The 17,872-nt window shown below is 41.3% G+C and overlaps 1 protein-coding gene across 2 annotated transcripts in view; it reads right to left on the bottom strand.

Moving 5' to 3' along the window:
• The window catches only part of robo1 (roundabout, axon guidance receptor, homolog 1 (Drosophila)), a 278,052-nt gene that overhangs the window by 117,983 nt on the left and 142,197 nt on the right, over nt 1-17,872 (bottom strand). For both annotated transcript variants that reach the window (XM_053506706.1, XM_053506705.1), the window contains one exon: nt 13,087-13,413. In XM_053506706.1, the coding sequence (XP_053362681.1) occupies nt 13,087-13,413 (327 nt within the window). The remainder of the gene's footprint in view (nt 1-13,086; nt 13,414-17,872) is intronic.

Raw genomic sequence — 17,872 nt, 5'->3', positions numbered from 1 at the left:
CAAATCTTAAACAATTAACTTGTAAAACATTTAAAAGTTATTAAATAATTAAATTCAATCCAACTAAAATCTGCGTAATGTTTAACTATTTAAGTATTTTTAACACATACTACAACTTTAATTATTATTATTATTATTATTATTTTATTAATTTTTTTATTGTAAAAAAAGATTATTATTGAATATTTAACTTGTTTACAGCTAATTATTTAAATTTAAAACTAAAAACAGTTTAATAGCTTACTATTTTATATTTTCTTATATTCGATACTATTTATATTTATTATTGTTGTTGTAGAGAAAACACGCAGTACAAAGGAACAAATAAATGAATAAATAATAATAAAAATATAAAGATGTTTCAGATTTTTTTTTTACAAAAAGTTAAGTCATGTTGACTTTTTAGACTTTTTACTGCTTTTTTGGCCACCAAATTGTTCTTTTTTACTTCCTTTTTGGTTTATTTCTTTATTTCTTTATTGGTTTATTTGCAAGCTAAGAAATCCAAAATTGTTTGCATAGTTTTGAAGAAGAGAAACCATCAGAGTGCACAGTGCGAGGAGACGGGGCATTGTTCCTCGGGGTGAGGGAGAGGTCTCGGCACTTGGTGCGCCTCCCGGATGAGGAACGACCCATCGGGTGCCTCGCGTGTCAAAAGAGCAGGTCGAGGTCTGCGCGCTCCGTCTCTATATCCTCCTCCATTATTCCTCCTGCCATGTCTGACTGTCTAGTCCTCCGTGTCAAGCGGTCATTAAAGTGCAGACAGGATGAGATTTGCCAGAGCAGAACGAGGGCCTCCTCGGCGGGGAGAGAATCCGGGGAGGGCTTCGCCCGGGACCAGTCCGTCACGAAACGGCTTCCACGAGCTCTACGTCCCGTCACTGTCCTGGAGGTCTCCTACCTTCGTCTGTGCGCTCTGCATGATCATACAGTGACGGACGGGAAGGCTGACCTGGACACACGGATCTGGACGGACACGCTAAACGTGGCGTGAAGAATAAAAGGTTTGTTAGCTAACGGAGCAGAGCTCCTCTGAGAAAACAAACACACACACACACACACACACACACACACATCCTGCGGAGAGGAATAAGTGAGGGATAGATGTGCAGAGCAGCTACACGCTGGGACGAGGACGGGGCGGCGTAAGCTCACCCTCATTTCAGCAGATGGAGGTTACAATGTGGGGACAAAATTAGCTCTGGAACTACGCATGAACTAGATCTGAGTCTGTGAGGACCAGGTGGTAGGAAAACACGTTTCACCAAACACGTCTGTCAGAGAGAGAATTCTTAAAGGGTGCAAGCGCAACTTAATTGCTTTGACCTTTATTATACGTGCCGGTTGTTGGATTTGTAAGCGGCATGCATGCAGGGTGTAGCGATGCCAGTCACATAACAGCTTCGCCATTCGTCATGAGAATGAGCCGTGTGTCAGTTTTAAGCTCGAGCCGAACTCTGGTTTATCACAGTGATCGCTTCATGTAGTCGGCCAGAACATGGTGTTGGTGCTAAAAAGTGTCTCACTTACAGTAAGTGGAAAAGTGAATTTTCAGATAACACCATTTTGCTGCTTATCTTCTAATCCATACTTCATCCTTTTGTAAATACACATACACGTTTATATTTTTATCAGATCAAAAGAAACACACTTGCTAAATACAGTTTCATGCCTTTCATGTCCGTAGTGTTCGGAACTTTTTAAAATTCAAATCTTTCAACGATCTTTCAACTGTCATTCAGATGAAACTTGGCCAGGTTAGATTTCACATAAAAAGACATAAACCTGAAATCATGTTTTATTCAAAAATGCAAAATGGTTAAAATACTGAAACATTAATTTAACATGGTTACGGACACTACAGATTTTTTTTGCTATTTTTTGCACAGAATGTTTTAATTTAGGCTAAAAAAATTTTTCAGATCATATGCGTCTAAAAACAATTTTAACATCAATACTACACCAAAACAATATGAATAATTTGCATTTTAAAGGATTATAGTTTCAAGCGAGACTGTATAATGCTGAAAAATTGGAGCCATTTTTGGAGCACATATAAAATTATCTCTCGCACCTTCAAATTTTTATGGAAGCAAAATTGGTCACTTCAATGTTGCATAAACTCCAGAATGGCTATTATATTTATAACATAAAGAAACAATCTGCACCAATTCTGTGTTTTAGCGCTTTAATCCTTCAGAGCCGAGCTGAGTCTCGTACAGCTGCACTGCATTATGGGACTTCTGAGCCCTGGAACACCCGCACCAGCATTAAGGATCTAAATCCGCTTTGCGACGATGTGTATTGTAGTTAATGAAATAAAATTGGATTGAATCGAATAAAAGATAAATTGGTTTCGTTTTCATCACTAAGTCGACCTGATGTGATAATCTTCATCCGCTCACGTACATAAAGTTCTCATCGTCCCCGTAATAAATCCACTCAGACGGCCGACACTGACCTCCGGTCGTCAGACGGCTCCGCTACACGTTCGCGTGGCGGTGATGAAGTTTATCAGTGTTATGATTGAATTCCCCTGCATGCGTGGAGCGCCGATTAACTTCTCGTCTCCGTCTGCGTCCGTCCGCGGCGGCCGGTTGCGTCTCTGTCAGCCGATCGATAAGCTATTAGGGCTCCTGAACAGAGGCTGAAATGAAGTTATTGAGGCACCTGCCGAGTCGGCAGTCTTCTAATCCCATTGGAAAGGCCCTAATGAGACTGGGAGCAGAAGTGTTTCGGTTACACACCAACACACACGCACACATGTGCGGTGATCCTTGCAGCTGCACAAATCAAGGACAAACGTGTCTCCTCTGCACTGCAATGCACAATCGCGGAGAAAGTCCGTCATGAAACTGGTGGGTAAGAACAAAACCTGAGCGATGTGACGTGACAAGATTCGATTATTCAACAGTCAACCCGATAAACAGACACAAACAAATAGACGGATATACAGACAGACAGACAGAGACATACATTCCAACAGGCAGATATACAATCAGACAGACAAGCAGACATGTAGACAGATGGACAGCTATGCAAGCAGACAGGCAGACAGACAGATACACAGGTACAGTAGCTATACAAACAGGCAGACAGATAGAGAGATAAGGAGACAGAAAGACATCCTGATATACAGATGGACAGACAAATAGACAGACATGTAAACAGACAGACAGACTATACAAAGGGACATACAGGTGGACAGCGGATATGCAGAAACCTATACAAACAGACAGACAAATAGACAGACGGCTATACAAGTAGACAGCCTGGCAGACAGACAGACAGATATTCAGATAGAGATACAGACAGACAGACAGACAAACAAAGTGAATAAACAGACAGACAACCAGCCATCCACCTGGACAGAGAGACAGACAGACTGCCAAAGAGATGGATAAACAGATAGACAGACTATACAAACAGACAGACAGATGTTTGGACAGACAGACAGACAGACAGACAGACAGACAGACAGGTGTACACAGAGATTAGTTTGTAAATTTATATAACAACAACAGATGGCCCTTTTCTCAGTCACACCGAAACATCGAGAAACCAGACCATGTGCTCTCTCTCTCTCTCTCTCTCTCTCTCTTTTCTTCTTGATTTATTCTCTCTCTCTCTCTCTCTCTCTCTTTGACACCTCCTCCGTCCTGTTTCTTCTTTCAGGCTTTGTCAGGTGTTTGGTTGCAAGAGAACGCTACAGTTTCCCTGCCACGCCCTTTTTAAAAAGAAAAAGACGAAATAGGTACCTACCATATGTGTGTGTGTGTGTGTGTGTGTGTGTGTGCGTGCATGTCCTTCTGTAATCATCTGAGGAAGTGTTTTGTTCATAAGATTTATGATCACGCTAATGGCAAAATCAGAACATGTTCGGCTTGTCTCAACATATCGTCCCTGCGTCCTCTCTACAAAACTCTGCAGAAGAAAGAGAGTGAAAGAAAGAAATAAAGACTCAATGACAACATAATTAGCCCATCTAGCCTGTACTTACCTTACCTAAGTAGCCCATTTTTGCTTTATGCAACATGTAATACATTAAAACCGAATGTTTTTCACGCTATTTCTTCAGTCTAACTCCGCCCCTAATCCTGTCCTTAGGTATTACTGCAACAACGTTAGGAATAAAAACAATAATTGAACTTATAAAGTGTCTAGACAGCCTGCTCCCTAAAACATATACATTGTTCATCTTGTTTGTTTGTTTCATAATTTGTTGGTATATTTTTCACATTTTTAAATGGCCTGGACAAAAAAAAAAAATAATGTGTTTAGGCAACCAAATTTTGGACTGGAGGACAGAGTTGTGCCGTGTGATGTTGTCCCTGCTGTAATGTCCTTTCCAGGAGGATTAGCACAATGACTGCCACGCCTGAAAGAGTACCGAGCTAAGCCCTCGATTACTCACTGCCATGTACCTCCATGAGTCTACTTTCTTCTCCAACTTTTCTGTGCAACTGACGGAAGTATTGTTACAATGAGGGGAGAGTGAGGCAGACAGAGAGACAGATAGATAGATAGATAGAGAGAGAGAGAGAGAGAGAGAGAGAGAGAGAGAGATTAACAAGTAGAAAGACACATACAGACAGACAGACAGACAGACAGACAGATAGATAGATACGTAAGAAGACAGACAGACACAGACAAACAGATATACACATACAGACAGACAGACAGATAAATAAATGGACAGAAAGGTAGACAGACATACAGTATGAGCAGACAGATAGAAAAACAGCCGGCCAGCCAGACAGTGGGATAGAAAGAAAGACAGATAAACAAAAAAACAGACACGTAGACTTACATGCAGAAAGACAGACAGTCAAATGGACAGACAGACAGACGGGTATATTTGTTTTTTTTTTTCTAATTTTACTTTACCATCTGAAAAGGCAACAAATGCGCTGCAGGACAATAAAAACCTGCTTTTAACTCCTTTTTTGATCACAGAAAAAAAAATAGTGCTGTGGCAAGAAGTAATGAAAGCTAACCCTAAACTGTGTGGGTTTTTTTTTTCACCACAACACCAGCCCCAAACCTCACACGTTCCTCTACATCCACATACCTTAATCCTCACCAGCCGTTATCAGGACAGTTGAAAGGCTTCAAGCAACAGCTTACGCTTGCACTATTAACCACTTCAGCCTAGCAGAGCAGAACTGCATCAGGCAGTGATATTTAAAAAATAGCCTCATGGGTCCCCTGAGACCCTGGAACCAAAAGTAGGGAGATTAGAGGCAGCGTGCGGCCTAATAGCTTAGCTCTTCAGTCAAGGGGGACGCGTCCTATCTTAGCCCTCCAGCTGAGAGAGACTTTACAATCAGTTTTTATCTCAAACAGAGGGCAGTCGAGGGGAAATCGCAGTATCCCACCGTAACCCACGATGACGGGACGGTGCAGTAGTCTACAGAGCCGTTCAATGTTTGATATGAGCACACAAGATGGGATGAGGTTGAATCCAGCTGGGTCAGTCACTTCTTCTTTTATTTTGAGCTGAGCCAGACTGGACCGCAAACTGCACAGACTGTGCCACATCGACTAGAAATGAGAGAAGTCTAAAAGTCCAAGTCTTTCGTGCTAGGACGCAGCAAATCTCCTGAGATCAAACAGCACGAAGAAGCATAAAAGACGCCCCAGTTACACTTGGCAAGAGGGTCTCTTCTAATTCTTTTCCCAGGCGATATCTAAAATCTCTTCTGCCTAATTATCAAGGGCTAACATGAGATCCCACTCTGTCTTATCTTCAAACATGTCATTCTCTTCCCTAAACAGGTCTCATGGTTCCTGCTCCGTTGTTTTTTACGAGAGAGGATTGACTCTAGCCCCGCCCACGAGCAGAACATAAACGTCTTGCCTGGTTTGTGAAGAACAAAGAAAGGGATAAATGAATTTTTGACCTCAACAGATAAAAACGTCGTTGGGGTACAACTTCAAATCATTAATTTACTCAAGCCGTCACCACCTAATGATGGTCAGCTGCAGTGACCAGTTATTGATGTAGAGGAGGGATACACGGCCAGGGGGAATCTATTGGAACACAGACACTTCGGGCAATTTAAAACCCATCAGCCTACACTGCATGTCTTTGGACTGGAGGAGAAAGCCCACTCAGCACAAACTTCGTAGACACATTCTAGAGGTGGGGTTTGAACCCCCAACCATGGAAGAGTAAGGCGACAGTGCTGGATACTCAATAAAAATTCTGTCCTCCTTCCTCTTTTCCTTGTCATGTACAGTAGCTAGGCATTTAGGCATTATCTAGAAATGCAGGTCACAAACTATCCTTAAAAAAAATAGCACCATCGAATCTGGGATAGTTTGTACAACTCGATTTAAATAAGCTTGTAGAAAGATATCACAGCTGCTGTTTGGATACCAGGTACCTTACGATGGAATGTTATCATTACAACACAGAACCTGTCCTTAACTTTCAAGGGTTTTATCCATGGATACAAAACAGACAACCCCTTAGGATACTTTACCAGCTCACCGTAGTGCCGGCATAATTTAAGAACCCTTAGTGAGATCATTGACTGTCTGCATAGTTCAAGAACCTTGGTAGATATTTCGGTAGTTGCTTTTATCAACAACAACCAGCAAGTGAGGTCAGTTCAAGCCCAGAACTCAGAACCCGAGGGTTAAAGGTCATGGCAAACTGGTGTAGTCTCGAGACTTGAACATACTACCCTCCAAACTCTAAAACTAGAGGTAAACCACTAAGTCACCCTTAATCAGACATGAGACAACCAGTGGAATTCTTTTCTTTGGATATTCCCGCCTATCAGCAGGGTCAGGAAAGGATTGTTGAGAACCAACAGTGCACTCTAACTAGGGCACCCTGTTTCAAGACCAACATGAATGCCAAACCATGGAGTCTCCCCGGACATGCATATGGCCCCTTGCCTGTCTATCCATCGCAATGATCCTCTGTCCCTCATGACTGCCATGAACCCTTTACCCTTCCTCAAATCCTTGTGACTTGAGCAGCAGGAGATTCTTCTCCACCATGATAGCATAACAAAGCAGTGAAAGTCAGAGTGTTAGGACTTCCTGCTGCTCTTCTTTCCATGTCAGCATACAGAGTTGTTTCTCTTCAGCTTGACCTTCTCTTTCTTTTTTTAACGCATCCACAGCATGGCAGAATGGGAGGAGGAACTGAGGGCAGCTGGCACCATCCCAATTCCCCACCACGATCCGGAGACTACAAATGTCTGTGACCTCTACTGTAACTAAGTGCTCGTTGCTGATACTATTCTTAAAGAGCATGTTCACGAGCAATTAGTTCCAATGTTTATCGTATTTTTACATGGCGATGCTGATGCTGGGAACCAGGCCAGCTGAGTTATGAGCGCTCATAAATGAAGACACCAGGTGTTATATATTTTGGTACTGCCTTACGTGCTAAACCCGATGTAACCCACTGATGTCAGCGTGTGGCTTCAGGGAACGTTTATTCCTCGTAAATGGGTCACATCGATTTCAGGTCCATTAAGAACGTAAAATAGAAGCAGCAATGACAAGTTTGACAAGAGCAAATAAGCTGCAGTCTTCCTTCAGGCTTGTTTTCTGGTTTTATCTTCCATTTCGAGAGGTCTGTCAGTAATTCCCTGCACTGTAATTAAACATCATGAAATCCTTTTTTTTTTCTTTTCCTGCTTCTCCGTCTGATTTCAGGCCATCTTCAAGGCTCCGAATTAGACACACACCCAGAACTCACCAAACAATTAAAAAGAGCCAGATGCTGATAATATAAGGACTGTCAACCCGGGAAACAGATGTCTGCTCATTTCTAATTTCGATCTTGGTCCTTGGGATTCATTTGTTTGACCAGATTTATTGGGAACAGAAATGTCCTTCTGGATCCTACTGCAAGAAAGCATTACCTCTGAGTTTTTGAGACTTTAGTAGATTTTGAGTCTTCTTTGCAGATGTTTCTCTTCCATTTCCATTCCTCTCAGCCATTAAAACGAAGCTAATTAAACTAGGTCCTAAAGGATCCGAGGTATGAAGGAGGGAATAGAATTAATCCCTTTAGAAAGAAAAAAGTTCTGCTGTCTTCTTTATTAAAAATTTGAATATACAGTATGAAGCTCATAGTAAAGGTACGTTTATTAGGTTCATTGAACATAAAACTTATTCTGCTGTTTAAGACTTTTCTTGGTTGGGGAGAAACTAAAATGACTTAAAGGTGTCATTACACTCTAAATTTACATTTAGGCATTTGGCAGACGCTCTTAACCAGAGCAACTTACATTTTTTTTTATCTCATTACACGTCTGAGCAGTTGAGGGTTAAGGGCCTTGTTCAAGGGCCCAACAGTGGCAACTGGGTGGTTGTGGGGTTTGAACCTGGGATCTTCCGAACCATAGTCCAATCCCTATAACCACTGAGCTACCCCTGGCTATACCTAACAAACTTAAGATATGTGGTTGGATTGCCTTTTCAGTGGTGATACAATCCCTGGGTCCACTGGTGCTTCAGATGGTTACTACGAGGGACGGTCAAAAAATTTAAATTTATGACCTCGCAGTCAGTGACTTCTTCCTCTTCCATCACTTGAAGGAACCACTTTGTTGTAGGAGTTTGATGACAGTCAGGTGGCTGAGGAGGAACATTTCCTCAAGAGTCAAAAAGAAGGCTTCTTCAAAGACAGTCTTCACCAGCTCATCCATCGTTTGGAAATGTGAGTCACCAGGTGTAGAGAAGGACTAAGCTCGCTACCCATGTTCGTTTTTATTACATTATTTTTTCTTAGCCATAATAACATTCATATCGTATGTTTTTCATTTGTTGTTTTTGTTGCCTCATGATGCTTAAGCTATCTCAAAAGATGTCACGCCATCCTTAAAATGCCTGAAAAGGCAGCACCCTTTTGGTTATTTATTCTCACAGACTGACATGATAATCTACCTGGGGTTTCAACCACACACGTCCTGTATAATTACGGTTAAGTTCCAGGGAAAAGTGCAAGAAATGGGTGTATAAAGCCATGCAGGATGAACTACACCATAAATGAAAAAATAGAAAACAGGAAATTGTTCCCTTTATCCTTTCCTACCCTGGAACCGCCATTTAAAATCAGTCAAGATAGATGAAAGATGAAATCTACGTTTGGCACCAATGCAGCAAGATGGCCACTTCCAAAACGGAGAACATAGAACTATCATATTTCTGTAAACCAAACGTATCCACATGTTTTGAATCTAAAGCTTGGCAGCAATGCTAGCTAGTAGTCCATTTAGCACAAGATACAAATAACCACAGTGGAGAATTACTTGAAACTTCAATGGCCCATTACTTAAACATGAAGAAGAAAGAAGTCCACAGTCAAAGGTTAGGCCTACCATCATCTCCGTTCCCTCCTCTTCTCATCTTCCAGCTGAGGAACTCAAGGAGCGCGTTATTATTAGCTCCTTTGATATGCGATGGCTTCCAAGAGAGTTACCGTATTTAGATGACTAGCCTGATTTAGTGCGCCCAAAAGCACAATATTGACTTTCCAGAAAGGAAGGGAGGCAAAGGGAGGGAAAAAAAGGACACAATGATGATGATGATGATGATAATGAGAGAGCAAGCAGGTTTAACTTTATTCATCTGTCAAAAATCCCCAAAACAAAAATAGCTCTCTACACGTCCTCTGGAAATCCCGATTCATCATACGAATAAAAAAATGTGCCTTTGATCACCATTTTCGCAGCTGTTTAGTGATGGAGGCACTCGACAGGCGCATCAGTCATCCCCAAAACACAGCCTGACACTACGCATTACGTCATGTAGCCCGCAGCCACGGGGCTCGCCGGTGAGCACTTACGGATAAGAGCATGCTCGCACTCCTCTCTTAACCCTTCTTCTCTTACACGCCCTGCCCTCTAATCTTTTGTTCGCTCCGCAGGCTATTATTCGCCGTCAATGCATGACACAAAACAGATGCTGAGTATTAAATAGAAAACAAACACATAAACAGAAGAAGAATTTTTAAAAAAAATAAAATAAAAAAATAAAAAGTTAACCAGATTTTCAAGGTGAAAGTGATCGGATTTCCAGTTTAAGCCACACCCACTTGGGGGTTTAAATCCAGCTACAGACGGTGGTATTGTGATACACCCCATTCTGGAAATAAAATCTGTATTTTGTATAAAAGCATCGCATAGCCACATGAGCTACCTTGAACAAATAGGATTTTTACGAGATTTTATTTTTACGAGGTATAACAAAGTGCCAAATTCCTCAAGTAAATCCCTTAAGAAACATGCAAATGTTATTAGCAAGTGCCGCACTTCTCGGTAACTAATTGCACCAAACGTCTTAAAGAACCAAATACTGATATACACAAAACAAAAGGTCAGGGAAATGTCTTGAGAAAAAATGCATTGCTCTTTTAGTCTACAATTAAGGCATTGTAAAAATCACAGAGCTCTGGGGTATGTGACATTCCTACCGAGGGTTTCCAACACTAGTTGCTTGGGCAACATAATTACACACAGGGGTGGCTGGGGTAACAGGGCGGGGGGGAAAAAGAGGGGTCGGAAACACACTGCGAGGGTTTTTGAGCTTTGACACCATGCCATTACGGTCCTGTTTGAACCTCGTACAAAATAAGCGGGTCGCGGTGTCACGCTCCCTGTCCTCTGGCCAAACCGTCCTGCCTGCCGCCAAGGTTTTTGTATTTTTATATTTATATATGTATATAGACTTTGAAAAGCAGCCACTGTAACGGAGAGTGGATATCATCTGCTTTTCAGCATTCGGCTGTTTTTAGCTCGTGGACTTGCCAATACTCCTACTGTGTGCTAGCAGGGACAAAATATAATCTGGAAAATATGGCATGTTATGATTGCAACCAACCGCACGGATGTCTGTGATCTCTCTGGATGCTCATTATAATCTGCAAATATCTCTGGCATTTCGGGATGAAATGTAGCTGAAGATTTTTGCATCGCAGCTATGTATTTTCTCTACCTTTTTTAAACGAGCGCTACATTTTGGTTCAAAGGGTTCAATTTGTCTTTTTTTTTTTCTCTAAGGTCTCCATAGCAACTGGGAGGTTAGGTTTGGGCGGAGTTCTTGTGTTGTCAAGGAAGCCACGCATCTTGAAGTGTTGTATTTCTCTTATAACACACCCAATAACTGTTAAAAAACTGTATTTATTTAAAAAAAAAAAAAAGATATTGTTATGGTCATCATCTACACCACTGGGTCGTGGTGGGCCTGGAGCCAGGTGACTCAGGGCACGAGGTGGGGTACACGCTGGACGGGGTGCTAATCAATCACACACACTCACAAGCTCATTCACACACAACGGGCAGTTTGGGAAAGCCGATTAGCCTAATCTGCAGGTCTTTAGACTGTTGGAGGAAACTGGAGTACCTGGAGGAAACCCACCAAGCACGGGGAGAACATGCAAACTCCATGCACACAGAACTGAGATGGGAATCAAACCCACACCCTGAAAGTTTAAGGCGACAGTGGATAGTGGACTTGAGGATACTCACTATTGTCAAAGGTACTCCTATAAAAAAAAAAACAATGCCTTCCAACCAATTAAAATTGAGAAATCTAAAGAAACCTAATGTTTTTTTTAGTGATATCATAGTAGCAATGAAGTAGCACACTGTAAAACCTCACCACTTGACGTTTATGAATGGACTGGTATTATTTCGATCAGCATAATTAAATCTGTTACATGTTCTAAGCCAGGAGCATTACAGAACGTTTAAAGAGTACTCCACTAAGCTATTTTAATTGAGTGCAAAAGCCGAATTATTCAGGAACTCAGAGAGCAGGTGATTAAAGAGCTGAACGAGGAGCAGATGCCAATGTCACACATTCCACTTCAAACTCAAAGCAGTCGAGCGTTCCTTCCAACCCACTGCCAGGTCGATTAGATTACACCAAGAGCCTTGGTGACAGCTCCTGGGCATACTGGAAAAGTGGTTGCTATCTGAGATCCTCCCCGTTCGCTCCTCTCCAGCTTGAAAAAAGTAAAGATACAGTACACCGAGCGGCTCGGACAAAGAGATAAAAAAAAAGCAGGACCTTTGTTAAAAAACGGCAGCGCACAAAATAAAATAAATTATAATTTATTGTGGAGTCACGTCCAAAAAGAAGGAACTTCCTTACAGCAAGGGAAGCTATAATCTTTACGAAAAATATTAAACCTATAAAAAGCAAACAATAAAAAACAAATCATTGAATATGTGGACTAATGAGTGCAAAAGTATGCACACCCAATAGTTTTGGGGGTAAGGAAAAGATTTTACAATTCATCAACTCTGAGATACAACTGTAAAAAGAAAAATCAACAAATAAAATCACAATATCCAAAACAACTTTAATTTAATCAAAAAAATGGTGATAAAAAACTTTTACACTGCTTGAGAATATCCTTAACTAGACTATTTGTGCAACCCGAATACAAAGAATTAATAAAATGTTTTTGTTCTAAGGAGATGCAAACTTCATCAAGAGAAGAAGGCATATCCAGCCGCTGTGCCGAAAAACCTGTCCTTATTTACCGTTTCCGCCAAAACTCTCAGACATTACAGCATTTTTCCTCAAAGTCAAACATTCCAGTGGCTTCGTATTCACGAGCGAAGTCTGCGCCAAGAACTGGAACGCTCCTCCTAAACAAACAGCACCTGCCGAACACCGACTGTGTGAGAGGATTAGTATCTCTGATGACTCCTGACCACCTAGTGAAGCTTCTTTAAGAACTACTCAAGCCGACTGGATCTGGTGCGCGCTATCCACCGGGATCAGCATGCAGACCCACCGACGCGAGCACTTCCTGGCCATCTCTAGATTATCCAACTCACTGAGCCCATTGAACGTCCAGCCCCAGGAGGAAACTGGAAACCCTTTACTATTCAAGCTGAAGGAGCTATAACCTCTCCCGCATTCAGATCATGGGCACGGGGTCAGAGACGCAGCACTGAATGACTGAAGACTGTGGCCTGGTTTCAATACCGCCCCGGGGGAAAAGCTATCGCTTCTAAAGAGGCCTTGATAAGCAGCGCCATTATTGCGAGGCCGACAGAAAAGCTTTTTCGAGCAGAAATTAAAAAGGACCCGAGCACTTACTGGCTACCTCCAGCGACGCGTTGTGGCTCACGGCTTCCCCGAGATAGTTGCGGGCCACGCAGACGTAGGAGCCTTCGTCCGGTTTGCTCCGGCGTCCGTGAACGATTTTCAGGAAGAACAGGGAACCGGTGGGAAGGAGCATGCGATGGGAGCGCGAGTCGTCCCGATCTGTTTCCACCCTCTCGCCATCCTTGTACCACTCCACCGTCGGCGTGGGCCGACCCTCGGCCTTGCAGTTGAGCGTGGCCGGCTCGCCCTTGGACACGATCAAGTCGGAGGGATGCTCCACGATACGGGGCGGGTAGTCCTCCTGCCGCAGACGAGATCCTGGAGAACAGAGAGAGGGGATGGGAATGGGGTTCAGTCAAATGATACTGGGGTCTCAAGATTACAGAAAGCTTAGAACAACAGAGAGGAAAGTAAGAGAAATATTTATAAGTGGTTCAGAGATTACAATTTCCCTTTGGGATTAATAAAAGTACTCTATATATCTATCTGTCTGTCTGTCTGGTTTTTCAATGACCTCAATGAGGGGTTGAACCAGGGCACTGCGCGGTTGCATTTATATAGTTATACATAACAATAACTTGCAGATTAATAAATTCACAAAATGAACTACTGTCTACAATGTTGAAGTGGTTAGATGCAAAAGTACAAGTGTTTCTAGGGCTTGGTCTGGTTCTTATTCTTCCAAGTCTTCTTAAATGCCACTTCTTATAAGTCCTGTTCAAAACCTGGGTCGACTGGTTGTGCTTTGGCTAAATGTAACCCTGAAGAGGGAAATTAAAAAAAGGAAGAAAAAGAAAAAACCTCTGGCGAGCACAAATATGCCTTGTATAAAAGAAAAACGCTGGTACGAGTCGGGCGTTTAAACTAACATTTGTAAACATCTTCCTCAGTGCACGCGGTCAGACCACATTTACGACCGCCATGTTTTTCTTTCAAGGGACTCATTTGTCCAGCGGACGAAATTACTGGGTTGAAACATGCACTGCTCCTTCTAAGACGGCTGTCCTCATTCCACCTTCTGAACAGGACAGATTTTTATCTTGGAAGCAATAAAAATGTAGCCTGACTTGCAGATTTAGCACAGGACTTACAGTATGTAGGTAGGATTGTTTTTATTTTTATTTTTTTAAGTGTCTATAATAAAGTGTGCTTTATGTACGTTGGTTATCCAGACACGGCTCATCGGTGCTCGCACCTTTACCATCTGATTTTCCACGCTGCTATGAAGAGAAAAGTTGGACGAGAGTTGAAATTTTAATAATATACATTATACAACCGAGAGCGTATTTTAAGTAAGAAAGGCAGAAACGGAACCACTCTGATTGAGCGATAAAACTAGCAGATAAATTGATGTAAACTGATTTTCTTTGAGCCTTGCATGAACACACTCACTTTATGTTAGTAAAAGTATAACAAAGGATAGTAAAGTATAACACAGTGAGTTTGCAGGCAACCCAAACAGCACTGAGGGTGCCAAAACTTATTGAATATTTAAGTTTGTCTCTGATGAGCAAGACGAGGGCGATGGTGGCACGGAAAAACTTCCCGAGATGAAGCCTTGAGAGGAACCAGACTCCACAGGGAACCCATCCTCACGTGAGTTGGGAAAATAAATATTAATTGCAAAGAAACACAATGAAATAATAACGACTAAAAATATGTAGGACACAAGACTAAGGGAGTTAAAGAGTTAGAGATCTAGAGACAGAGTGGACTATAAAAGTTCTGATGTGTTACACCCTATGTAGTGAGCATACTGTACATAGTGAACAGGGAGCCATTAGCTAGGGATGTTGGGAATAAAAAAAAATAATAATAATATTTAACAAAGCTACTAAACGAAGGGTGAGACATTTAACTACAAATTTAAGTTTAAACCGGGTGTGACGTGCAATAAAAGTGTAAAAATGGACTAAAATGTAGGGCAGTTCCAGCATCATGGATATAACTCATATTGATAAAAAAGGGGAAAAAAAAAGAAAAAGAAAAAAAAAGAAAACCAGCCTCAGCATCACTGACATGCTCAGCATCAGCGAATTAATTTGCATAACTTTTTACGTAACGTCTTCAGCTAAAAACAAACAAAACCTCAAAATTCATACAATCATTTACATCCGGATAATATATCCAGCACATAAACTAACTTTTATAAGAGAATACAGAAGTTCTACACTTCAGTATTTTACAGAAAGTGTTAGATATTTACTATACTACATTTTTTTTTCATTTTACTTTTTTAATCCACATTTTTTAAATTGAAAATTCACGCTTATTCTAGCTTTAATTTGATTTTGCTTGTGAAATTATTAAATCACAATTACTGATTATTTTTTTTCCTCTGTTTTTCTTCGTCGTGGCTGTTTGTGACTCAGTGTTAAACTTTACTGTTTAATTTACAAGTAAAAGTTTACGGAGTGTAATCAGACGTAGTGTTTTAGTGAATCAGCATGGTTCAGTGAATTATAACCAGTGGTAAGGTTGACCTTTGCATGAAGCTGCCCTGTAACAAGTCTATTAAAAACGCCTATAAAGTGCCTACAGTATAAAAGTCTAAACATCGGCTAAAATTCCAGAGAAAAAAAGGCTGGAAGGACAAAACAATGTTCTTTTATTATGAGGTCTCTGGATCTTTAATCGCTAGACAACGGTTAACTACAGGAGCAAAATAATCCTCATAATTATTAACAGTCGTCTTTACAAATAACTAAAACTGATTCATAAACATGTCTTAGACTCACACTGAGATATAATAATACATAACTTTTTATTCTGCTATGTTAGTTAAACGGCGTTAAAAACACAAAACCTTTTGGATTTTTTAATCTCACACAAAAGCTTTATTGTTGTTGTTATTGTTATTATTAATATTATGCAAATTAATTTAGTAATTGTCTAGCTATAACTTTTCCTGCACTGACCTGGATATACTCTCATCCATTTGGCCAAAAAATGACTTTTTTTCTTTCTATGTACAGGATACTGTATATGTCCTTTAACGTGATAAGTAAAATAAAAAATGTAAAAGAATATTTAAAAAATTGTCATGAAAAAAAGAAAAAATGCACAAAAAAGTGTTGTAAAGTCCACTGAATTGTTAAAATGTAAAATAAACTTTTTCCCCTCACTTTCCAGGCAAGATCATAATTTTTTTTTTGATAATTAAATAAAAAATAAACAAAATATAACTAAAACCTTCACACTATGCTACACTGTCTGTACGCTGTGAACCGTACAAAGGTATCAGGATAGAAAATTGCTCAAATCCTTCGTCTCTAAAGCCCACACACCCCGTGTCCGTGAGGAAACTCATCCTCCAGTTATACCGTAGTATCGTCCGTCCACTTTCGAGTGCCGCGGTGACGCATGTCGACTACAGCGCTGACGTTTAGACGTGTGTGTGTGTGTGTGTGTGTGAAGCCACTGTAAAGACGCATCAGTTCCAGGTCATGGGGTTCTGGACAAATGATTAGTGACCCTGGACCATGACTTAATTCCAGACCCTGCCAATATCCTCTCTCTGTCTCTGTGACTCACACACACACACACACACACACACACACACACACACACACACAAAGGGGAGGCATTGTTCTTCTCTTTGCCACCTGAAATCATTTCGAAGGTTGACTGTTACTCTGAGAGATATCACCCACATGGACTCGCTCTAAAGACGCTGACGACAATAATCTTTCTTTCTTTATTTCAGATGGACTGAAGCCTTCGGTGTTAAATATCATCAGCATTAAAATTCCTTTATACGGAGCAACTCCTCGGCACAAAAACAGATTCCTCCGTCACTTTCTTTTACCACGTGTCTGTTTTTGCAGTCGGCCTGAGAGCCTGTCCTGTGGAGAGACGTCTAGACTTCAGAATAGTTTTAGGAGAGGAAAAATAAAAAGAGTGAAATATTCACATGAAGCATAAAGAAGCATAAAAAGGATCAGCGTTTAATTAAACACTGTCTGTCTGTCTGTCTGTCTGTTCCTGCCCCCCTCTCCCTACACACCCCTCTACCTATTTACCTCTCTCTCTCTCTCTCTCTCTCTTTATCTAATGCTATAGTTCCATCACCAGCATCTCTTTCTTTTTCTCCTAAAGTTAATTAAACGCAGATTCTCATGTTACAGATTGCGCGTAAACTTCTCCATCCTGAAACCTAAACGCTCCACCGACCGCTTCAAGGCGCTCGCACTGGAGGCTCCTTCCAAATCAATGTAATCAATGCGTTTACTCACAGTGAATGTGGCGTTGCTATAGAAACCATAACGGATTAAACGCAGGGCGTACAGTACATATGAACCTGATTAACGTATTCTGACCAATCAGATTTGGGAATGTGGTATAACGGAATCCTTTTCCTCCACCTTCTTATTTAGCATTCTGTTTTCCATCTCTCTCTCTCTCTCTCTCTCTCTGTCTAACCGCTGCATCCATTCCTTCACTTCCCCTCTCTGTCTCGTCTTTCAGAAGAAGGGAAGCTGGGAAATTCTGCAGCTATGATCTGATCGATCAGTGCCTCTGGCAAGACTCATATTTCTCTCCCTCTCTCCCTCTCACATAAACACACACACACACACACACACACACACACACACACACACACATCAAGCACCCACGGATCAGCGCATTTCTTCACCTCCCCATTCTCCTGGCGTTCGTTATATTGAGTCGTTCCTCCGCCGGAGCTTTACCATGAACGTAATTAAAGAGCGAGATAATGAAAAAGTGTACGAAAGACGAACTCAAACCAAGTAACCAATAACACACACTTTCCAAT

This window comes from Clarias gariepinus, chromosome 11 (assembly GCF_024256425.1).
Source record: "Clarias gariepinus isolate MV-2021 ecotype Netherlands chromosome 11, CGAR_prim_01v2, whole genome shotgun sequence".
NCBI classification, from domain to species: Eukaryota; Metazoa; Chordata; class Actinopteri; order Siluriformes; family Clariidae; genus Clarias; species Clarias gariepinus.
This window is presented reverse-complemented; position numbering and strand designations above follow the sequence as displayed.